This window comes from Empidonax traillii, unplaced genomic scaffold (genome assembly GCF_003031625.1).
Source record: "Empidonax traillii isolate 1590-97213 ecotype Southwest subspecies unplaced genomic scaffold, ASM303162v1 scaffold14:size4059594, whole genome shotgun sequence".
Classification (NCBI taxonomy): Eukaryota; Metazoa; Chordata; class Aves; order Passeriformes; family Tyrannidae; genus Empidonax; species Empidonax traillii.
In genome coordinates this window covers 3,803,949-3,828,166 of record NW_020955207.1, presented here as the reverse complement: position 1 = coordinate 3,828,166, position 24,218 = coordinate 3,803,949, and the positions used below count along the sequence as shown (strand labels likewise).

At 46.3% G+C, this 24,218-nt stretch overlaps 2 protein-coding genes and 1 non-coding gene across 3 annotated transcripts in view; 2 read left to right on the top strand and 1 right to left on the bottom strand.

Annotated features, from left to right (window-relative positions):
- The window catches only part of LIMD1 (LIM domains containing 1), a 29,708-nt gene extending 13,445 nt beyond the window's left edge, over window positions 1–16,263 (top strand). Inside the window, exons 3-8 of the mRNA XM_027892418.1 lie at window positions 8,716–8,783; window positions 10,041–10,103; window positions 11,513–11,643; window positions 12,752–12,803; window positions 13,500–13,568; window positions 14,525–16,263. Of these exons, the coding sequence (XP_027748219.1) occupies window positions 8,716–8,783; window positions 10,041–10,103; window positions 11,513–11,643; window positions 12,752–12,803; window positions 13,500–13,568; window positions 14,525–14,662 (521 nt within the window). The 3' untranslated portion in view covers window positions 14,663–16,263. The remainder of the gene's footprint in view (window positions 1–8,715; window positions 8,784–10,040; window positions 10,104–11,512; window positions 11,644–12,751; window positions 12,804–13,499; window positions 13,569–14,524) is intronic.
- Window positions 16,264–20,579: 4,316 nt separating this feature from the next.
- On the bottom strand, window positions 20,580–20,652 carry TRNAR-ACG. The gene has a single exon. It is a non-coding gene; the product is annotated as a tRNA-Arg (tRNA).
- Window positions 20,653–20,920: 268 nt separating this feature from the next.
- Window positions 20,921–24,218, top strand: part of SACM1L (SAC1 like phosphatidylinositide phosphatase) — a 30,234-nt gene continuing 26,936 nt past the window's right edge. The window contains exon 1 of the mRNA XM_027892397.1: window positions 20,921–21,029. Coding sequence (XP_027748198.1) covers window positions 20,971–21,029 — 59 coding nt within the window. The 5' untranslated portion in view covers window positions 20,921–20,970. The remainder of the gene's footprint in view (window positions 21,030–24,218) is intronic.

Below are 24,218 nucleotides of genomic sequence, written 5' to 3'. Positions count from 1 at the left end.
AGCAACCACCTTCCCATTGTGGCAGTGTCTGTACCAAGATGGAAACAGCGGTAGCCAGCAGGGTGACATGGATGGATGGAGGGGAGGGTATGTGGTGGCGTGGCATTCCCAGCACTCTCAGAAGAGTGTCACCGGAGGGAGGCCCCCACAGTAGTGGTGTTTGCCTCATGTGCACACACCTCTATGGGCAGCAAGGCTTGCAAGAATCGGTCCAGAGCTGGGGGTAGTTTCCTGCACTGCCCCCGTTGCTACAGGGCTTTGCTGCCTGGCTGGTTCTGATTCATCAAGCCCCTCTGCACTGTGGCTGCTTGACTCATGATGCCTGGGGTGGTACATGCCGTCCTGCCCTGCGCTCAGGGAGGAAATGTATCCGAGGGGAATCCCCCCTTTTGCAGACTGAAGTAATTTTCCCAGTCCCACAAACCATCAGCTGCTGTGGGCACAAAGGACACACAGCTCTGTCGTTCACCCAGGGAGAACACATGCCTCTCTGCAGGTTTTCTGTCGTCTGTGTCGCTGCAGTAGATGTGATGAGACCATTTTATCTGCCAGAAAAATAAATATTTGTTTGGACAGTGTTGCCTGTCTGGCGGAAACTCTGGTTTCTAGCTAAAAAGTAAGTAGTGCTTTTAAGGTCAAGTGGAGTTCATCTTGGACACCATCCAGGACAAACTTGACTTTGAGAAGTCAAGGTTGCTCATGATTTCAGTCCTAAAATTTCTGCTCAGATGGAACACTGACTAGCCTCTACTCCAATAAATAAAATATACAAAATTACCTATTAAGGTAAAGCATATTGTCCTCCAGATATTTATAACCACTGTCCTGCTGTTTTCATTTTAGGGAGGATTTCTAATTTTGCTTGTAGTTGGATTTGTGTCCAAATGTGTATTGGTTTCTCTGACAGGGAAAACCAAGAAGGTCTAAGGAGCAAGGGGTTGTGGGGGGGAGTGATACCTCATAGTACCAAATTTCCTCCACCCTCTGCTTCCCAATACACATGTTCAGAGATAAATGATAGAGCAATTTGTTGAACAGAGCTGTGCATACATTACAGGGTTCAGTTGGCAGGAAAAAAATGTACTGTTTTATCTGAGCCCATGGCATGTAATGCAGAAATTTGGCTTAGAGGTCAAAACAACAGATTTAGAATTATTACTTTGGCATAAACGTCTCATTTATCTTCTTGTTTGTTACAGGGCAGAGGCACAAACAAGGCAGCCTTTTGCAGAGAGGGAGAGAAAAAAAACTTCAGGCTCTTTCTGCAGGATTAGTAATAAATGATATTGGCTTTACAGGAGGGCCATGAAAGTAGGTTAGGAAAAAAAAGGCCCCAAAACACATACAACTGTTTCCTGCAAGCTCAAAGTGTCTGTTTCCGTCTTGAGTTTTGGGGTGTTTTTTTTTGTTTTTTTGTTTTTTGGTTTTTTTTAATAGCTTGTTGGAAAAACACTTGTAGCTGTCAAATGGTTTGTAAGATGTTAACTATTTAAGTTAAATAACTACTTTATACCTCCTCAGAACACAACATATACAAATATTTCCAGACGTTATTTACTGTTTCGGAGTAAGGAGACCTTATAAATTATCTACATTTAAGTACAAGTATCACTCTAACTTACTTGGGTGTTTTAGTGTTTTCTCTAGGATTCAGCCAGGCTTATATCTGACTGCCACAGGTTGTCTGGAAAACAGGCCTTTTTAGCTCTCCTAGCAGTGTAATTTAGAGTATGAGGGACTTGTACTTGAACTACTTAGTCCTCAGAGGAAATCTGAAAGCTAAAAAAGCGCAAGGGAAGTGTCAGAGATGGCTGTGAAGGAAATCAGAAGGCAAGGAAGGAAATCAGAAAGAAAGAACTGATTGCAAGGTGGTTTGAAGGAAAGTTTGATGTTGAGCTGCAGCACAAGGGCCGAAGTGAGGACCAGATTTTGGACCCTTACTGCGGAGAGCTGGAGACCTTGCACGTTTGCCGGATTACCAAATTCAACCTTTAACCTGTCAACATCACTGCATTACTTTCTTTTTATTTTTTGTAAGCTCAGATTGATGTTGATGTCTGTGTGGGGGTAACAGGCTGCTGTTTTGGTGACAGAGCTTGAAATAACTGTCTGCCTTTTACCACCCTCTGGGTATATATTTTTTTTATTTAGCATTTCACAACATAGTTGTGTGTAGAGGTATCAAGGGTCATTTACTGAACTAGGTAGCTAAGCTATTGAAGCGGTGTTCTCTGCAAGCATAGCCCTCTGCTGGGACTAATTAGTCTTGCTGCAGTGATTATAAAGCATGGCTACTTAAAACAATGCACTTCTTGTTGTCTTTGGGCTAGTTATTTTGAATAAGCATGTCCTGAATTGCTATGTAACTCCTGGAACAACAAGGCCCTGGTTTTTTTGGCACCTCTAAGTAACTCTACAAGTAGAAAGTCACCTTTTTCTGCACACGTGATTTAATTCCAGATAGCAGGATAGCCAGCCTTGCCAAGTGAATTTCCTCGTGGCACATGTATGTGCATGCTTATCTTCAGATGCAGAAACTGCCATCTCTTCTAGTGGAGGCAGAATTTACTGCCTTTCATTGGATATAAACCTACTACACCAACTGACATGCTTGAGGAATGTGTAGATTTTCAAAGTGGAGAGTGCAAAGCATTGCCAATAATCCCTCCTCAACCTAAATTGGCTGCTATGCTCTTGCTGACTTTTTATCTTCCATCTCTCAGCTCACTGGTGAAAATTCTGTTGTTCATAAGAAGTGCTTGCTGTAGATGAGAGAAGCAGGGCAGGTTTTACAGAAGGATGACAGTACTTGTTCCTCTCCTGGCCACATTTCAGGGCAGCGGTGTTTTGGGGTCTGAGCTGAAGGGACTTTGGCGTGGGTTCAGGTGTCCTCTGTAGATACCCTTGATGGAAAGGTACAAGTGTTCAGCTCTCACAAGGGAATGCAGTCAGGGATTTATCAATATGGTAGTGGTTGCAGTCAGTTGCATGAGTTTTAGTGCTGGATAAAACGTCTGAAATCGTTAGGACAGTGTGAGAAAAAAGTTGAAAACTTCAGTGGAATAAATTTCCAGTCTTTTCGGTTTTTTATTTTATAATGTCGTCTTCAAAGTACTGTTTTCTGTTAAGAACAGGCTTAAGATTAGTCATGATGTAAAGTTTTTAGGAGGTTTCTTACAATGGTACCTATGAGTAATTTTCTGAGTAATGTCTCAGCAATCACTGAGGCCCCTTCCATACCTAGAGAAATTTAAAAATGCTCCCTCTTGTAGTTTCAATGCAGAGTTACATTCACCAAGATCACAGAGACACCCTCTTTCCTCCTTTGAGGCTCTGTGCATTTCGATGGCAGTCACTGGGTGACAGGGTGAGAGGCCAGCTTTAATGGCCACCTGGTTTTGGTGTGTTTTGGGGAACGGGGCAGCAGTCCCAGGTGTGATGCACAGTGACTGAGCACTGGGGTGAAAAGCAGTTACTCCTTCAGGGACATCCTGGATCGTAGCACTGCTTTGTCCCGGGGTGACTGTATCTTACCTCTGAATTTTGAAGCTTCTAAGGGTTTTCTCTAAAAAGAACTCTTGAATATCTTCCTGCAACGGTTTGGCACCGGCACAGCAGAGCTGTTGCTCAGTTGTGTGGTGTGCTGTGGTTTTGCAGTGTGTTTCCCTCTGGGGATCCGTTTTTGCTCACCAGGGGTTGTATTGCTCTTAGCGGCAGCTGACCTTTCTTATGTGTGCCAGAGCATATTTTTGGCTTTTTCAGGCATTAGATCTTTTTCTCAGAGTTTTGTTTTTTTGGTTGGGTTGTTTGTTTTTTTTACTGCCTGAAGTGTATGGTAAGAGCACAGAGGGTTCTTTTTGCAATCTTACTGTACAGCTGATGTAGATGAGAGACAGACTGAACATCTTACATGGTAGTGGAGCTACTGTGACCTAGCACAGTTTCTTCTCAGAGATATCCTATCCTCCTGCCCATGTTTTCACCAAGACTGTGGTCTGTCCTGGGATGTCTGCTGGTTGATCACAGTCTGAGCTTACCTGATTTTGAATAAGCATGGAGGATGTGCAGGCATTTAAGGGACCCTTTTGTGCAGGCCCAGTTCAAGACCAGATTGGAAGTATTGACACTTCTGTGTCAGCCTCAGTGCTGCCTCCAGCTTTAATGGTGGCCAACAGAAAAGTGACAGATGGTAGAAATTAAGTAGAGCTCTCTGATACTTGGCCTGGTCTGCAGTGCATGGTGGGACACCATACTGCCCTGCCTGTCAGCAAGGTATCCATGGAAGGCTCCAAAAGCACACGTGCTGGCCAGAAACTGGTGGGTCTCATGTACTGAGGGCATCAGGGACTGATGGCAGGGAGGAGCCAAGGTCTCTGGGCTCTGGCTGCACCCATTTTACTGCCTGCAGAGTGTGCGTGGAGCAGAGCAGGTTCTTCAGTCCATGTCCTCACAGATTCACATGGGAAGAATGAAAACCAAGGGAAGGGCTGTAGCTTGAGCCTGAGCCACTCAGGACTGAGGAGGAGCTTCTTCAAATCAGTAATCATATGTCCAAATTTATCTCAAATTTCTGTGGTACTCTGAAAAGGATTGATTTTTGTAACGACAGAGGCCCAGGGCTGTCAGCGTGTAAGGGACTCGGGAGCAGCTGCCAGTCAGCAGTGATTTTTGCCCATCTGCTGTGCAGATACCACAGGGTGTTCCATGGTGCTTAGATAAGGGATAAGTGAGGTCCTCACACTGCCTCCCTAGCAATGCAGGGCCCTGGTCTTGCATCCTTATAGAGCCCTGGGATCTGGATGTGGCCCTGTACCATTGTAGGCATTTAGAGCTATCTCTTGTCATTGAACATGGGTTTGTGATCCCATTGTCCTTTAAATAAATAAATAGAAAAGCAGCTTAGAAAGTTGAGTACAGCTCCCCAGCAAGTAAATCATGCATCTCCCTAGACCCTCCTTGGGCCAATGCAAGTCCCTGGTAAATCCCTCCTCTGTATGAACTTCAAAAGGAGAGAGGCATCAGCATCCTGGGATTGCTGCCTGATGGTGTGCCTATTATCAGCTGCTAAGCAAAGTGTGTTTATTTTAGCACAAAGGCACTAGTGACTAAGCTTGAAATATTTTGAAATTGGTGCTGAAATGACCTTGAGGTCATCCTGAAGGTTTCACAGCTAAACAGATTAGACAGACGTGTAAGGGATGAGCAGTACATAAAAACTCAGGGCTCAAACACTCTGTTAGAGAGATGAACAAGGTATCTTGTAACAACAAGTGACGACATTAAGGTTGAAATGCCGAAGAATTTTGATTGTCTGAATTTTATCAGGTGCGAGATTAGCTAAATTCAGGGTGAAGCGAAAGTGAAATACAGTCAGGAACCAGCAGTTTAAGACATGTCGTAGAGCAACTGATCCTGAAAGCAGCAAGCCACGCATTAATATTCCTGTGTTTTTCAAAAGATATCCTCTCTGTAGTCTTCATGATGCATATTTAACGTAGGCAGTGATCAGTATGTGATCACTCATATACCGTTTAAGTTCTTAATTCTTCCTTTTGGTGAAAATAACAACAGCGTCTCTGTGCTCAAGTGAAACCTGTGCCAGCCTCTGCAGGCACAGTCAGAAGTATTGCTTTTGAGATGGACTTGTTTAGTTTAAGGTACTGTCCCATGGCAGGGAGCTCAGCACAGGGACAGAAGCCACTGCCACTCTGTTCTGTGCTGGGGGCAGTCCCAGTGCTGTTTCTTTCACTGCTGTGGCCGCAGCCAGAACATGCATTTCCCAGCTCCACCGGGACAGTCCCCAGCGCAGCTTGGGGAAGTGAGCTTTTCCTGCATCTTGCTTCCCCAGTTTTATGATGAGAAGGTACTTCCTCACCTCAAAGACGCACTGGGAGAAGTCCATTTCTAAGTGGGCAGGGAGAGGCTGAGGACAGCAGAGGAAGACATCAGCTCTGTTTGCAGGCACTGCTCCCAGGGTGGCTGCAGGAGCACCCGATCGCTTGTGGTTTTTGCAAGTTTCCTTTTACATTTCTGCCAGGGGCTTAAAGAGAGTCGTGGAGAGGAGATAAAAATAGTTAAAATGCCCACCTCTTCCCTAAAAAAAGTAATTAAATCATCCCTGCCCTCCCTCGAAGTGCTCTTGGTGTCAGCTCTTCTGCACAGACTCACATAATGCCAACTTACAAATCCTTTATAAAAGAGGTTTATCCCTCTGCTGAATGAGCTTGCAGCAGGAGCCCAGACACAGCACGCTGGCAATGGCACCTACTCTGCAGGTCTGTTGCCATCAATCTTAACCTGCTAATGTCACGGAGTTAAAAATACACTGGGTGCAGAATGGCTGGTAAATGCTTTTTTTGTCACCGTGGAAGAATGATGTTGTGGCAGTGATCCAAACCTCATCCCTTCTGCTGGAATGGCTGCTGCTCGTGCACCAGCCAGGGCCTTTTCTCAAAGAAGCCTCTCCTCATTCCATGGCCCCACATGTATGTTTTTCCTCACCACTCTCAACTTGCCTTTAAGGAGAGATGTTGCATACAGGTGCAAAGTCACTTGAGCACCTCCTGTTGCACTAAACAGAGAGTGCAGAGCTCACACTACAGCATACTTTAAATTAAATGTTTTTGTTTGGTTTTTTTTTTTTCATTTTTAGGAGAGCCAAATACCAATGTTGTATTTAAATCAGAAGGAGATTTTCAGGAGTACTTCTTGCTGCATTAGGCTTGTTGTTAAATTGCTTAGGACTGTTCTTGACAAAGCTGCTGCAAATCTCAGGTGTCCCCATGCCTCTCCCTTCTCTCCTCAGAAACTGGGACCCTGCGACTGCCGGTGAATGTACCAGGCTTGCCTGTGGACAGGCAGACACACAGGAGGGGTTATCATACAAATACACGCCCTGGGTTATGAGCCACAAAGATACCATGTCCAAGATTAGACACTTTATGTTTTGGGCTGAGTCATGTTTTGGTGTCAGCAACCTTGGCAACATCAGGGAGGGTAAGAAAAATGAGAGTGGGATGCTTTCAGGTTTGTCTGGTTTTCTCGCATGTACTATCCAGTGGTTGCACTGGTGCAAGGATGGGCTATTGCCCTGGGTCATCTCTGGCCTCCAGGTTATGTGGCTGTCCCCAGCAAGGATTAGAAGAGAATGGGGAACAACGAGTGTGCTGGAGCCGTGTGCTTTTGACTCCTACACTGCCCAGTAAACACGGGACTGAGCAGTGCCTACGGTTTAACCAACAAGCTCCTGCACATGCAAGCCGGGGTTGTTCCTCTACCTGTCTTCCGTCTGGCTCGCTGGCTGAAACCTGGGCAGGGCACTAAGGGCTGCTGGTGAAATGCTGGTCTTAAATTCATTGGCAGAACTGTAGAGCTTCATCGGAGCATCTCCATTTCCCCAGTCGTTTCCCAGCCTGAGAGTGCCCTCTGGCGTTTGCAGGAGACGATAAAGATTGTAGTTAGTTTACTGAAGTGCTTTTACTTGGCTTCCTCCTTTTCTTAACGCTTTGCAGCCAGCATGGTTATTTGCCGAGGGCTGCCGGGTAGGTGCCTGCCATAAAGCACCAAGATGTGACCCCCAGACCAGGCCCATGTGTTGTCCACAGCAGCTGATCATCACTTTTTCATTGGTACTGGCCATGTGCAGCAAATAAAGCAGGAGGCATCTGGGCCACAGTGTCTCAGATCCAGTTTCCTTCCAAAACCAGCCTCCAGCAGGTCCTGCTCAGGCTGTGCCCGAGCAGTGCTGCTCCCTCTGCCCTGGGTGCTGTCTCTTGGCACACGCCTGTGGCTCCAGTACAGAACTGTTCCAGTGCTAGGCTGCATTTCAAACCCCAGACTGAGTAGGTAAACTGGGCTTCAGTGAGGTAGGAGCCACTTTTTATAAGTAAACAAAACCTAGCCCTTTTCTCTTGGAGGAAGGCAGGGCTTAGGAGTGGTGGTGGCGTGAGCATACATTGCCATAGTTACATGGAACTGAAAACAGACGGTGAATGTGAGGCATAAACACAAAAGCTTCAGTAAAATACAAATCTTCTCCATATTTAGAGTCCTTTCTTGGAAAAACTTTGTCATCTTGTCTCTGTTACGACATGCTGATTTAAAAAAAAAAATTTAATGGTTTCAAAACTTTCTGTTGGCAGCTGCAGAAACAAATGTGCTGGTAGGGAGCAGAGAAGCCTGTTAAGTGCTCTGGTGTTGCACTCTGCTGGGGATGGAACGGGTGGTCAGGGATTGCAGTGCCTTGTCTGGCAGCTGCTGATTGAAGGCACCTCACGGTGAAACAGCAAGGTTGTGATGTTTTGAGGAATTAAGTCAAGCATGGGTCACTCTTTGCGTGCCCTTTCTGCTTTCCTCCTTTTTGTCTCCTGGGGTGTTCTCCAGTGTGAGTCAGAGTATCCTCAGTCTTCCCAGAGTTATAATGCATGTGGTAATCTGCCAGGAGGTGGTCCAGGCTTGCAAAGCTACCACTTCCTACCCAGAGGTGGGACTGTTGTCTGGATCAACTGGGATTCATCAGCTGCCACCAGTGGAAGAGGAGATGGGGGCTGGAGTCTGGGAAGACCTGTGCTGGGGTTGGATGTGCTTCTCCAGCTGTGTGGCGGCTGTCCTTGGATGTCTTTATTGTTGTTTGCCTCTCAGCAGCCAGGTTTTGTTCACATTTTCTCCCTGTTCTCTGCTGACCTTTCTTTTATCTCTGTGGTTTTTTTCCCTTAGGTCGAAAGCTGAGAGGAAAAGCCTTTTATTTTGTCAATGGCAAGGTGTTCTGTGAAGAAGATTTCCTGGTAAGCCTCCAGCTGACCCTTGTAATGACACATCTCAGTGTCCCCAGCAGACATGCAGCCATTCTGCCTGTCAGCTTTGCCTGTGTTTCACATAATTCTAGTCCAGCATCCTGCCTGGCCCTTCTGCTCCAACATTTACCCAGAGCCAGTGCCAGCCATGGTGGCTGCCCACATGTAGTGCTGGAAGTATCGATGTGAGAGGCCGTGGTTTTGTGGTGCAGAGCCCCTGGCTGAAGCCATAATCTGTTGTGATGGCTCCTTCAAAAGCTTGTCTCTGTGGCCATCCTGTGGAAGTAGAAGCAAGATAAATGGCTGCAGAAGAATGAATGAGTGAATTTCCCTTTTCAGTGGACTGGGTTTGCTTGGGCAACTTAATGGACATCTTTCTGTTGCCCTCAATGGATTTTGTGTGGTGTAAATGAGCATGAAGCAAACCCACAATCCTGTCCTTGCCTCCGAGTCCTGATAGATTAAGCATTCACTGAGACTTGAAAAAGTCGTATTTGCCTACTTATTGGTGTAGTTCTATCAGAGACAGGTGAGTTAACCTTTGCTCTAGTCATTATATCTACACATGCTGAAAATTAAAAGATTATTTTGATGTATCTATAATATTTTATTTTTCAAATTTGCACTTCCACCATTCTGACAGATGATGTGCTGTGCCTGAGGTGCATGTCATAGACACGACAGACAGTTCCTTACTGATAGATCTCAGCAGCAGCAGCAAAAAAGTTGCCAAACTTGATTGTTATCCTAACAGGGAGCTAGGACAATACCACTGACCTCAGAGAAGCTTCAATAGCACTATAATGGTCTAATCAAAAGAAGAATTTGGCTCTCCAAGCCTATATATACAGATATTGTGGTATGAATGTGGGATAAACACAAGTTGGTTCCTGGCTTGGAGATTCATGTGGTGAAATAAGCATGCAATAACTCTTATTACTAAATGCCTTATTTGCATTTGCATTTATGGTATTTACTTTTCTGCTTAATAAACTTAAATTTCAGGCTTGGAAGTTACAGGAACTCATACTCCTTCTGAACATGGGCAGTCTGGTGTGTTTATAGAATTTCCTCTGGGGAGCCATCCACACCTTCATATCATGAAAAAAGCATTGCAAAGTTTAGGTTGTGTCAGGAGCACGAAAAAAGGACCAATAACACATATGCAAATAACACCCCACAATACGCTGTTGTTTATGCTTGACTGGCCTTGCGAAATTTTAAGCAAATTCTTCTTTGTCCTTGCAGTATTCTGGTTTCCAGCAGTCAGCTGACAGGTGTTTCATTTGTGGTCATTTGATAATGGACATGGTAAGTGATAATTGCCTCAGGAGAAAAAACTCCCACAGCTTTTTAGAAGAATGCATCAAAAGCAAAATATATTCATATCCATTACTGTCAGTTATCATCTGGTAGTCTGCCTAGTGTGAGATTGGTAGCAGAAGGGAAATCCACTAAGCCTTTTGTTGATTTTTTTCAAGGAAGTGAAGCTGGCACCCTGCTGTGCCTGGTGCAGAGACTTTGCTCCGCCTGTTTTCAGTGCCTGTTGAAAAGCAGAGCCTTGAGCTCTTTCATCCCCTTTCAGGCTGCCCTGGACAGTGTATTTGAAATCCCAGCAGTGCTCCCTTGCTGTGAGGCATCAGTGCAGCTCTCTCAGCCTCTCTTCCCATGTACCTTCAGGCTGAAGCCACTTCTTTGTCACTTTTGGTGGGTGCTGATACTCTGGAGTACAGGTTTGGCACAGACTATGTGCTCCAGACCTCAGTTCACATCTGCCCAAGTCCTTGCAAACTCTTCTGTAGATTTGTGGACATCCTGCTGAAGCAGGATTAGGCAGGTCCCATCCATTCCAGATGAGTGTGGAGTGGGTAACAGCTCAGGGGCAGCATTTAGTTAGAGGTTGTTCAGGGGGAGACTGGTGTAGCTGGTGGTGGAACACTACAGCTGAGGAAAAGAAATTAGGAATTTCTGGTTCATAGAACACCTCCCAAGATTTTTCTAATGCTTATCATTAATTATCTTTTTTTGCCTGCTTACACTGGAAAGCATTAAAATTGGAAAAGGTATGTTGTACTCAGAAGTCTGATGCCTCTGCTGATGGACCATGGTATGCCAGGTAGTAATTGCTACCCCCAAGGCTGAATTGCAGCTGTTGAGTTGAACACAGTTTCCATAGTCTGTGCTTATTAGAAAGCCAGGCAAGTGACTACAAAGCTCTGCAATTTCTAAGGAATTATGAAACCTAGCAATAATATTTTTTTCAGCCTATCATGGAGAATATGAAGATATGTTTCCTTTTGTCAGGCTGGCAGATCTTTCCTTGTGATCCTGCTAAGTGTTCTCTACCTGTTGGCTTCAGAAGTTATTTTGTTTCCTTTAAATTCTGTCACTTCTATCCTTTGTCATGCTAAATACCTTGATTGAGTCTCTAGATTGTTTTCTTACCCGTTGTAATAATTGATTTCTCTGGAATCAGATGCTGGTTCCAGAGGAAATATATATTGATATATATTTCCAGGAAAAAAAAAAATTGATTCCAGCTGCTGTATCCATTCTTTTTTACTGATTTTTCAGAAGAGGTGGGGAAAAAAGACACAGCCCTGCTGATGGATATGTGGTGAATACGTGGTATATATTGTCTGGTGTAAAGCTGTGTGTTTGTAATTTTCACCTTTATTGGCTATTCACATGCATTTTTCCTCTCTCTTGGTTTGCTGCAGATCCTGCAGGCTCTAGGGAAATCGTATCATCCAGGCTGCTTCCGATGCGTGGTCTGCAATGAGTGTCTGGATGGTGTGCCATTCACTGTAGACTCTGAAAACAAAATCTACTGTGTCAGAGATTACCACAAGTAAGGACCAAAAAAACAGCAGAGATGTTCCAATCAACAAGCGTCTAATTTAGCTTTTCAGCTAGTTAGGGATTGTAGATTAGTAAAATAGGGACAGGGTTAGAAGTTTGAGGATGGGCCTAGACCTTAAAAATTCCCCATTTCTCCTCTTGTCCTGCCACTGACTCCTGTGTAACTCTGAGGCAGTCACATAACTCCTGGGCTTCAGTTGCCCCTTCTGTAAAGCAGAGGGAGTGAGAAATAGTGCTCATGAAGTGTTCAGTGATATACAGAATCAGTGCACTTCAAAGTAAGCCTGTGAATGCCCGTGCAAATCAATGTGAGTTACTTTTTGAGTAGCTCAGGGCCTGAGTTTGACTTTTAAAGAATCACCGCTGAACCTGCAAAGCAAAACAAAACTAAGTTAAACAACTGATAACACTTTAAAAATCACTTGTTATTTAGACAGTAAAATAAAATGACTGTGCTCCTAGCTGGTAGTTATGATGTTAGAGCTGCATATATTTGAGTCCTTCTGGCTTGCTTTGCTCCTTGCTCCGTTTTCTGGGCAGGGAGAGCATTAAGTGTGGCTCAGGCAGCCCTTGGAACTCTTCTATGTTGTGCCAAGATTAGAGTTGTTATAATCTTGTTGCCAAGATTAGTGCCTCTGTGTGCCATTGTTGTTCTGAAATGATGCATATTTCCTTGTGATTTAATTTAATTAATTATTGTGTTATAAGAAACTGTACAGTCACACGGCATTTTCTCTGAGGTTTCCTGCCCCAAGGTTGCCACTTCTTTTGATGTGTTTTTCTGGGGATGGTCCTGCTCAGTTTCTCCTCATTCTCTTTTCCAAATCTCTCAGTAGCAGCCAAGAATTTTACAGGGGATTTTGTATTTTTCCTGGCACTAAGTGTAAAATGTAAGGTCTACTTTTGCCTGATTAAGCAACGTGTGCCAAGCGCTACTTAAAATCAATGCTAAAGTGAATTTATGATCTCAAGGTGCAAAGCTGTCCTGTGGATAAGTTAGTTAGAGCTGCAGCTTTTCATCTTATTATCAAGAACATACAGGCCTCTCTTTTTATGTTGATCTATAACTTGCCTTCAATTCCTCATTGCTCTTCCAGAGTTTTAGCTCCAAAGTGTGCAGCGTGTGGACTTCCCATTCTGCCCTCCGAGGTGAGAGCCTTTTATTCCATATCCCCCTGGGGAGGGAGCATCATGTCTCAGGTCTTGCTCTCTTTGACACTTGACCCTGTATCAAGATGCAAGTGTTTGTGGGTGGGGAGAGATGGTCTCTTCCTCTGGAGTGCAGCCCTTTGACCTAAGCTCATATGCTGTTCTTGAGATGTGACCCTTCTGCTCAATAGTGAAGCTTATTCCTCCTGGGCCAGGCTGCTTTTTTCATCTCCTGCAGGATTATGCTGCTGCTAGTTTCATGTTCGGGATAATTTTCCTTTGTGTCAGTAAATGCTGGTGGCACTCATGAATGACCTCTGTGAGATCCCGCTGGGACTAACTCATTTTAATACTTGGAGGAGATGAATCTTGGGCAAAACTAATTTAAAATGCTGAGAAATGTCATCTATTGAAACTACCAAATCATTAATGCATAATTTGAGGTAGATGTTACCGTTAAACAGAAAGAATTTTACCTTTCTGGTGTTACATTTTAGAGGATATCTGTAGTCAGTCAGTGATGAGGCTTTACTGTAAAAATAACTGCAAGTGGAGGGATTTATTTGCGTTCCCCAGCCAGCCACCCAAATGCATTTCCTCAACATTCATTTTGTTGCAGGAAGCAATCTACAGAGTGCATGTGTCTGAGCCTGGCTGTAATCCCTTGTAATTTCTGCTTTGCTCAAATGCTTACAGGGGTCTGATGAGACCATTCGGGTTGTGTCCATGGACAAGGATTACCACGTGGAATGTTATCACTGCGAGGTAGGTCAGAAGCTTTCTTGGGAGTGGGTGCTTAATAGTGATAACTACTATTATTTTTAAGATGGAAATAAATCTCCTGCCTTCCAGTGGCAGTGGATGAGCAATTCAGACTTTGCGTTGTGTGTGACTCTTTCTATCAGTGGCTGAAAAATTTCCAGTTTGAGGACAAAAGCTTTTGCAGCAATGTGTTTCAGCTGCAATTTAATTTGCTATCCATAAAGTTATGGGCAAAGAGTTTCAGTTACTCCTTTTTAAACTTGGCAGGTTTTTTTTTTAATGAATGAAGCATTGTGACTTACTTAGGTTTATTGCTGCCTTTCAGAAACCTTGAGCTCCAGATCTCATTAGTGTATCTGATTTCCAAGTCAGATTGTTCAAAAATGCTAAGGTGATGACTTGATCCTGTGAGGTGTAAGTTACCTTCACTCTCATGGGAAATGAACATGTCATTGGGAATAGACAAAGGATATGGCTGCACAAAAAAAGAAATTCCAGGAGATGCCAGCTCTTAAACACCATTTGGTCTCCATGCAGGTCTTCCAAGAAAGCCTTCATACTTCTGTACTGTAAATTAAAGTAAATAGTTGTCTTCTCTCACTGTGCTCATAGTGGAGGGACAAGAGGCCCTGATTCCACAGGCTGGTTTCACATCAGTACAACTGTAATGTGAAGAGGTGAATCCTACCTGAGAGTGTAAGGAGATAATTTAAAATACGTAGGGTCGCACCTTGCCCCAAGATAAAACTTATTCAGTAAAACTGCTTAAGACAAATTGCCCATTGCAATGCCTGTGCCAGATGTTTTCCATCTCATGGCACATGTTCAAATTATTAGGAAGGAGCTGTTGGCTGGGTGTCTTCTGTCCTTGTCACAAAATCACCTTCCTGGAAGCCAGACCCAGCTGACACTGGAAGACAAACGGAGGCTCTAATGATTTGCACGGCCTCTCTTTGCAGGACTGTGGGATGGAACTGAACGACGAGGACGGGCATCGCTGTTACCCACTAGATGAACATTTGCTTTGTCACTCCTGTCATCTGAAACACATAGAGAATGGCACAACCCCAGCAGCTGCCTACCAGCACCACTACTAACCAGCGTGGCCGACATCGGAAAGCCGGGACAGAAGACTTGTTACATGATCTCCCTCTCCCTGCTCTCAGTTGATTTCCTGTGCATGTTTTTCGCCAGTCGGCAAAGTTTCTGTAAAAGGATATGAGAGATTTTTGCTGGATTCCCAGAGTTTTATATGCTTGTGGATTCCAGCTGTATCAAACCGTGTCCACTTGACCAAGAATGTGGCGTGTTATCTAAACTGATACTTTTACATGCCTTTTTCTGCTGCCTGGAGATTCCTCTCGGCTCATTTTGGAAGATTCTTCAGTGAAAGCACAATTTGCTGTCGTGCCTATAAACTCAGATCATGTCATGCGCAATTAAAAAGCCAGAGGCTGGCTCGTCTGCCTGCCTGCCAGGGACATCCTGTCAGTCTGCTGTTTCCTGACAAGCACATTTCATCAGGTTCCCTGAAGGACATCAACGTATTATTACCAGTTTTTAGACAGTCTCTTCTCTTTTTATTAATTCTTTAGGAAAAGAAAACAAAGGGGTCTGTGCAAAATGGCACACTCAGACCTTTCTGTCAATTCCCTGAACTCCAGTACCAAGTCTGGCTGTAAAAGCACCAACTTTCTGAGCACAAACCAGGCATACTTTCTAGCAGCTGGAGGCCGACATCCCATTTCAAACAGAACAAAAAACTGGAACAAGCTAGGCTAAGCTACTGCAATGACTTGGGGCCCAGGCTTGTGTGTCAGCACGACACACAGGGGCCAGTCTGCTGGGTCAGAGTCTGAATAGTGGATCATATTTGGAAAGGAAAGGTCGGGATGCTGAAAATGTGGACATAGGGGAAATCCATCCTCATTCTTGCTTGCAGAGCTTGCTTTGAAAAAAAAGCTCTCTGTACAGACACTTGCCTGGGTTTTCCAGTTTGTCCCCACAGCTCAGCCCTCAGCCTGGCCACTCCTTTCCATGGTGTTTACCCAGCACAAAGCCATTTCATAATGGTGCTTATTTAGAGCTCGGGGAGCAAACTTGAGATTGTTATGAAGGCTTTGTTACACAGGGATTTGGAGCCCAGCTCCACAACCTGAACTCAGTATATTGGTATAAACAGATTTGCTCCCATGAATAATAACAGCTTATCTGAGCAAGGGGTTAGCGAGTTTGGCCCTTACTTTCCATTCTGCTGAGAAAGCAGAAAGACAAATCATTTCTTTTTTGAGTCCCTCCCTGCTTTATAGTCAAAGAGATCTGCTCCCCCACTGTATGTTACATGTATGATAGGTGTGCCTGCAGTGCATGTTCTGTACCTACCAAAGCTGTGCAGCCCCTCGTGTACAGGTACAAAGTTTTTGTTTAAGAAAAATCTCCTAATTTGGGGATCTTAGCTACTATTTCCCACATTTGGTGTGGAAAACTACGAAAATCCTCATGTATCTGTGCTAAAGATGTAAATTTGGTTCTGACTAGCAGAGGATGGGATGACATTCTTGAAGATCTTTTTGGTGAGGAAACTACAATAAATTAGCTGAGCAGTGGCACCGAGACTCACAAAAAGTGTCCGTGCCGAGATCCCACTACGGTTCAACCAGACCTCTTTTCCAGTAGCGTGGATGTAGCTTGGACTTCACTTGATGTAGTCAGAGTGCCTCATGTACCCGTCTGGAGCAGCACAGGTTCCAGGTAGCAGCAAGCTGCCTGTCTCTGCCCGTGCTAACAAACCAGTGTGCCGTGGCTGAAATGTGAGTGTCTGCAACTGCACGAGCCTCAGGAGCCTGGTGGTTTTGGCACAGATTTTCATGGGGCCGATGGACCATCCGGCCTTCTGCCCCATTCAGCTGTTACCTCCTCTTGCCTGTTGCTGTAACTCTTTGGGATGGGAATGGCAGCTCATGGCTGGAGGTGGGTCCTGTGCCAGAAACCCACCCAGACATGCAGCCCCTCAGTGAGTGACTGAGAGCTCAAGGGTGGGGACTTTTCCGCTGTGAAATATATGTCTTCTGAGAGTTTTATCTGTGATTTTACAGGAGGTAAAAATGACCCCAAGTATGTGAGCCCCCTAGAGCCTTAAATTTAGCCTCCAAACGCTTGTTAGTGAAGGGATGGGAGCCGACACAAAATATAATCGGTGCTGTGCACAGCCAAGCAACCAGGACTGGGGGCAATAAAACAGCCCTGGGCAGATCCTGTAGTGCACTCACCTTGGTGCATTGCATCAGCTTGTGTCCTGCAGCACAGTTAGGCCAGAGCGGGAAGGGGAGTGTTCAGGGTGTGGCTGTGATCTTAGGACTGTCTGAAGGGACTGAAGTGGAAAATAACTCCAGCTCACATCCCTGGTAAATAATTCAGATAGTCCTGGGCGGATGGCTCCCCTCCCTGAGCTGCTTTTGGCAGCGCAGGCAATGAGGTATCAAAGTGGCTTTTGGAAGTGAGCTGGAAACGCCAGCATTGGTCATCTGTTGCTGTCTGTGGGAGACCAGCTACTGTGTGCTTCATGCTTTTGCTAGCTCTTGATTTTTTTAGAGCAAGCCCTCGTGCACATTTTTTGGCCTTCGTTTTGTAAAGATCTGAAAACACTAGTGGGACTGATACTTTCTTTTTAAGCTGCTGTTTAAACTTCCATCTCACCCTTGCAGCCTTCCCTACAACCTCAAAATAAGCAGGAAAGAAGGGGATGGGGAGAAGGACAATTTTCCTTCCAGGAAAGCCTTGAGCAGCCAGTTTGTGGCAAGCTGTCTTGCAGGAGCTCTCTTTGCATCATTAGAAAGTTTGGCTTCTGCTCCCACACAGTGTCTTCTTACCTCTGTCAGCCATCCTGTATCCCTCAGCACCGGGGAATGAAGGCTGCCCTACTTTCAGTTTTGAGGTCCCCTATAAATTATTAAGTGCCAACACTCTCCTGTATTTATGAAGGGCTAGAAACAACTGTGTGAAACTGTTGAAAAAGGAGCTTTGTGTTTTTGAAGCTAAAGCATCTACTTCATTGCCCTGCACCCCTTTGTGTGCTAACTGGCACCAAATCTGTTTTTGGGAGTTGGAATTCATTTAAGCTCGATATTATTTCTCCCAGGCTGTGGGTGTCTGAGTTCCTGTTGATTTTTCCCAGCTTGTCCCCGACTGTGCAGCTGCCTGACAGTAGGTCCGGCACAGGGAGAGGTAGGGGCGTCCTGCACAGGGGAGGGAGACTTCTCCTGACCCTCTGCCAGCCATCTGTGGAGCTGCAAGCCCTCACTGCCTGCCTTCAGGGAGCTCCCCCAAAGGGATAAAACGTAGCTCTGGTGCTGGAGGTGCGAGGCTTTGCGTGCTCTGCAGAAGAATTTCAGAATACTTGTTAAATTCTGCCTATCTCCCGGCTGATACGTGTTGGGTTTTGCTGTTCACATGAACCTTGTTGCCTTTTAATTTATTAAGATGCTGAAACGTGCTATGAAAAACTAGTCCTGATTCCTCCCCCAGCGAGTTCTTCTGACTGGTTTTAGAGTAAGGGACCCTTGGAAGTCCCATTGTGCTGGTAATGAGTAACTCTCATGCAAATAGTTATTCAAGTGAATTCCCTGAAGCCTGCTTTCAGGAACCAGAGCTTAGGAGATTTTTTTCATTCAGGTCATGCAGTTAAATTTCTATTGCTTAGAATACAGAAACTCATTTAAATACGGATTTTTGCATAAGAGCCAGGGGAAAGCCCCAGCCATAGAAGAAGCAGACATTTTTGTGTAATTTAAAGCTTAAGAAACACCTGTGATCAAAGCGATCTTGGAAATTGCCCTGATGTTAAAACACAGGGAACAGCAGTTTCAAACACCCTCGCGAGGTGCGTTTGAAGAGATCTGTGGCTCTTCAGTTTCCAAGTTTCATTTAGGGGCTTTTAAAACATTTCTCAGTCTTTCAGGGTATAAATGATTTTTTTTTTTTTAAGATCTTTTTACAACAAAGTGAATAGCTGCTTAGTCTGGAAATGGAGTTTTCATCAACATCAGGTGTGCTGTGGCAGCCTTGAAAGGGGGAAACTGGGCTTCTAAGAGCTGGTATGGCTCTGGCTGGCCATTCAAAAGAGAGGATTATCTGTGGCTGCCGAGGAAAAAATGTCACACGTGGGCCTTGAGGGCCTGCTGTGTGCTCGCTGCCTGCGAGACACCTGCCTTTCACACCTCTGTGCCCAGGCCAAGTGCTCGTAGGTGCATTGTAAGCAACTTTCTGTTCGTGAATGTAAGGACAATCTGATCCAGGCTTCCTCACTGGGAAAACATCTGTGGAGTCAGTACCTGCGGGCAGGGAAGGGCTACGGCCAGAGACACACCCCTTTTCCCCCATCCTCTTGAGTGCCTGCATCACTGGGAGAAGCTGCATCTCTCATTGTGGAGCGTTCATGTGTTCATTTTTCTTTTCCATTTCTGTGTCCTGCCATGAGCCCAGACAGAGCCTGGAGCTGCCACCCACCCTTTTCCTACGGAGAAGCAAAACTTTCCTGAGAATAAAAATCCTTACCCACCTTCTTCCAGGGCAGCCGGAAGCTTGCATGGCAATATGCATCCATAGCCCACTAATGACAAGATGAGAGATGGGAAGAAACTGTCCCCATGTGGAAGCACAAGGCATAGAGCCCTGTGAAAGTGGGAATGCCCTGCAGCCCTGGTATAGGGATGGCTGGGCTGCAGTTCCCAGCCCTGCTGGCACCAGCCCTCTTCCCCCACGCAGCAGGTCTGCGGCTCATGGCCCGGCAGGGACCCAGGCACACACGCACAGGCTGTGGCTTTCTGTATGCAGAAAGCACATCCAGAGCCTGGCTAGCGATACTGAATGGTACTAATTATTTTATGTTTCATTCAAAGCTCAACTCCGGGAGAGGGTATTTCAGGATTTGTGCTGGTGTAACTAACCTTAGCCTCCCGTGAACACAGCCCTCTTTCCTTCTGTGCTGTTAAGTATTTATAAAGAATGAAGACTGGTAGCCGAACAAAGCCACTGGCCTGTTGTGATATCAGTGATTAAAGACAGTATCTTAAGCAACGCTCAGAGTCAAGTCTTTCCTAAAGTTATGATGACTGTCATGCTATCTGGAGTCCACAGGGAGGGAGTAATGCTATGAAATGATGGTTTCCCAACCTCTGCTTTCCTCCTGTCCTCCCCGCCATCAGTGGCTGCAGTAGGGGCTGGTGGGAGTACCTCGTCAGTGGGGTTCTCTGGGGGTTTCCAGTCCTTTATAGGTAGCTGGTACTTGATGCAGCCCCATCGGAGGCCATCCTGCTCTGACATCCATCTGGGGAGACCCAGGTGCTGGCTTAAGGAGCTGGGAAGGGATGTGCTGCATGTGGGAGCAGATTCTGGGCCCAGCATGGGGGTCTCCTTTGCAGCGTTCGTGAAGATAGATTCTTTATGGGGTTTTAGATAGCATTCCCATGGCTCTGGGAGGCAGGTGGCCACACAGTACCCCCTGGATCAGCAGCTGTGATGCCTCCTGTCTGAAGACTGGATGTTCCTGAATACCGCTGGCCAAGCAGCACTGCAGCAGCATGAAGCTATCAGCTAGTATGAAGCAAATAAATAGGAGTAACTAATTAAGAGTTTGTGGGTTCCCCTCCCTGAGGCAAGAAGCTGCCCAAACCCAGAGGGCTGGATCCAGTGGGAAATTGGCCAGGAGGTGCACCAGGCTCGCTCTGCGCCAAACCTGAGCTCATCTTCCCTGCAGACAGTGTGCCCAGGTGGACACCAGCAACCCAGAGGGTGGTGCCCATGGCAGGGAGGGCTGCCAAGGGCAAGAAGCCCTGTTAACACCACCCAACCCTGGGAGGTTTGGAGGCCCCTACGCTGGGGGCATGAGTGTTCCCGCCCTAGGTCTGTGCAGGAATGTGGGGGCTGCTGGCAGCGCTCTCGGACCGAAGTCCAGGAGAGGAAAACAAAACACGGGGAGAAAAGGGTAGAAGGGAAGAAAGGAAAAAAAGGAGCAGCCGAGCCAGCCAGGAGTCGAACCTAGAATCTTCTGATCCGTAGTCAGACGCGTTATCCATTGCGCCACTGGCCCTGCTCGCTGTGGAGGGGCAGTCCCCGCGCTCTTCAGCGCCGCTCTCGTGCGCTGCCCCGGCCAATGGCGGCGCCGCCGAGCCCGCCCGGCTCCGCCCCCCCTCCTTCCAATAGGCGGTGCCCCGCCCTGGGCTGCTCGGCGCGCCCGCGGAGGTTTGTCCCGAGCGGGGCGCCGTCGCTGCAGCCCGGGGGCCGCGTCAGTCAGTCAGTCCGTCAGTCCGTCCGTCCGTCAGTCAGTGAGTCGGGCGGGCGGGGCGGGAGCGGCCGGGCTGGGCCGGAGCGCGGCCGGCGGCAGGGCCAGGACAGCCCGAGGGCACGGATGGCGACGGCGGCACCCGCGGGAACCACGGCGGCGGCGGCCTACGCCAGCCTGAAGCTGTGAGTGCCCCGCCGGGGCCGGGGGGACGCGGCTCGGGCACCTGCCGGGCGGGAGCGATGGAGGGCAGGGGAGGGGAGGGGAAAGGAGGAGCTGCCGAGGGGAGTGGTGGCCGCCCGTCCCTTGCTGCCCGCTGCCCTCTCCGGCCTGCCCGCTGCCCTCCCCGCCCGCTTGGGCTCCCTCGCCCCCCGAGTGACCGCGAAAGGTTCGGCCCGAGGCGGCAGCCCCGGGCGGGAGGAGGGCGGAGGACTTTGGTCGTGGACACAGCACTGATCCCCTGCCGCCGTCCATCCCTCAGCGCTGCGGGCGGGCGGCTCCCGTGTCCGCGCCGCTTTCCTCCCGCGTGTGCAGGAGGGCAGTGCCTGCGGGGCTCCCCTCGGCGTCAGGAGCCCGGCGGAGCCTCCCTCTCCGGAGGCATTCCAAATCCGCCTGGACTCGTTCCAGCGTCACCTGCTCGAGGTGACCCTGCCTGGGCAGCGGGGTTGGACCAGGTGATCTCCAGAGGTCCCTTCCAACCCGGATAATTCTGTGATTCCGCATTCTCGCTTGTGGGTGGCAGCTGTAGGGCTCTGGCGCTGTGTAAAGCTGTGTGTGTGCAGCGCTGCTTGCCAGCAGATTTCCTGCGCGTACTCGCCCATCGGTCTCTCGTGGCACAGCTGGGGTTTTTTTGTGTGTGTGTGTGATTTGATGTTTTGTTGCCTGTTAACGAGTTTGAACTTTGATGACTTTAAACTTTCCGATCTCTCCTGTGCAGTGCCTGCTATGACTTCTCCAAATAAATTCTCATAACCTCCCGGTGTAATTTTTTTTTATTAAAACAAATACTTTCTTAGGAGGAGGATGTAACCCTTTCAGCGTGTGTGTGTGTGTGTGCCAGATGTTTGTTTGCTGCCTTTAATACGGCAGAAGAAGTTGCGTAACCAAAAGCAGTACAAAGTTAACGCTGCAAGAGGCGTCTCCATTATAAACGCTCACACGGGCCAGTTCAAATTCCCTAGGAAATTACTCTGAGCATGAGACTCTTCTTGACTGTCTGAAGCTGAAAGTGAAATCTCTTTTTGTGTCCTAAAGGCGTTCCCGGGCTTTTGACCTCTAAGTAGTAGCTTGAAACTCCATAATTGAGTTACCCATGCCATTTCCAGGCAGCAGTATCTGAAAGTGATTCTTAAGCCTGATTTGCTGTGCTTAATGCTCTGTTAAATTTCATTTGACAATCGTCTTTTGGGTTCAGAGCAAATATACTTAGATCTTTTGGAGGTCTGTATAAACAGTTTGCCATAATGCTGTTATGTGTTTCAAAGTCACTGGGCGTCTTATTTTGATCAAATAGTTGTGAGGGTACACAGGCACTGGAGGTAACTGAGTGTTGCTGAAGAGTAAGATGAGTGATGACTGAAAGACTTTTTTATTTGGCAGAAAGCTTTTTTTTTTTTTTTCCCTCCTGTCACCTAAACAGGTGATCTTTTTGCCTGCAGAGGAGCGAAGGTGAGTTGTGCAAGTAGCAGTTGAGTGGCTTGTAGTACAGAGTTGTTATTGCTGAGAATTTTTTCAAGTAAAAGCACTTCTCTGGATAGAGGCTAGTAAAGAATTCTCTCATTCAAAGTTTAATCTTACTAAAAGTAAGCTTTGATCTTTTTAGAAGGTTGTCTCAAATGTAGTTCAACATGATTTTTTTCATAAACAGTTGTGTTCTGGAAAACGAGGTGGTGTGGTCTTTTTATTACACCAAGCTGTGGTATGCCTGCACACTTTCAACCAAGCATTTGAAGATACAAGGCCGTAACTTGGGTGATGAGTCAAACTTTGCAGGTTGGCAAGGTCAAAGGAGAATGTTCTTCTGAGAAATCCAGGCTAGACTTGAGTTTGGGGATTTAATGGAGGTAGCAGTGTTTGGCTTAGTTTTTTTAATCTGACTACTCATTCTCACTATGCAAAGGTACAGCTGTACCTCCTCTGGGTAGTCTGGTGGCCCTGTATGGATCTTCCCTGACTGCAGTGCTCCGCAGGGTCCCATCCCATACATCCAGCTGTGGGTTGTGGCTCTGAACGCAAACCTCTCGTGCTTTTCACGTTATCAAAAGTCAAGGTTCAAGCCCTTTGTCCTTTGACCTGTGTCATCAGTCAAGTTCAGGTGATGCCAGTAAAAATGCTGATGCCTCAAATCTGTATTGCTGTTGGAACTGATTGAATTACACCAACAGTTACTGGGCAAAACTATGAAAGTGAAAACTGCTGTCTATACTTGGCATCTGTGGCACTGCTATACCTACTAAAATTCCTCTTGTAGCCTTGGGAATAAATGGTAAAATTCAAACAGCTATTGCAGGTATTTTGTCCACTACTAGTGGGTGATAGTGCAGCTACCAGTCCAGTTAATATTTAAAAACTGATTGTTAAAGCTGTTTGCAGAAAAGAGAAAATCCTGGCTGTTGTTTTGGCTCAGTTAAAATCACTTTTTTTTTTTTTTTTTTTTACTTTGTGCTTGGATGAAGACTTATCTTGCTACTACTTATCTTAGTATCCTGTGAGTCCGTGACAGTAGCTGTGTATGAAATTTAACTCCTCCTGCCCGCAGTTACGCTGCCTGACATGTTTTGTGAAAGCACTTGTCAGTCCTCAGTAGCTACTGCACTTGAACACAGTGCCTTTTGCTGTATTTGGGGAGAGGCCTTAAAGTGCATCTTGTCTTTGGTTTCTTTCTTTGCTAGTTTTCTAAACTGAGTTTTCAGAACTTGGATAATACTTCTAGAAGGAACAACTACACATCCCTTTTTCTTAGCTCAGTCTAAGAGGGTGAAGCTCAGGGATGTTGGTTGAGCAGGAAGTCAACCAAAGCTGTAAATTATTTTCATTTTAAGTAAAACTTCACTGGAAATAGATATTATGTAGCTGTGCCTCTAATACATGCCCTTTTTTTTTTTTTTAATGGTTTTTCCACTAGTGTTTTCTAAATCCTGGGTTTCTTTTCCCTGCTCTATAGGAGATGTTCCAGTTCTTTGAGCTGTTTTCTGCTTGAGGAGAGCAATATTTATGGGAGACATATAATTAGCACACCTGCTCACCTAGAAAATCTGGAATCTCTGGAGTGCTGAAACCATCAGCATGTTAGCACTGTTACTTAACATACTGCTGGAACTCTGTGCACAAACTACCAGCTTTTGTGTCTCACTGCAGACAAGTTTGCTGTACTC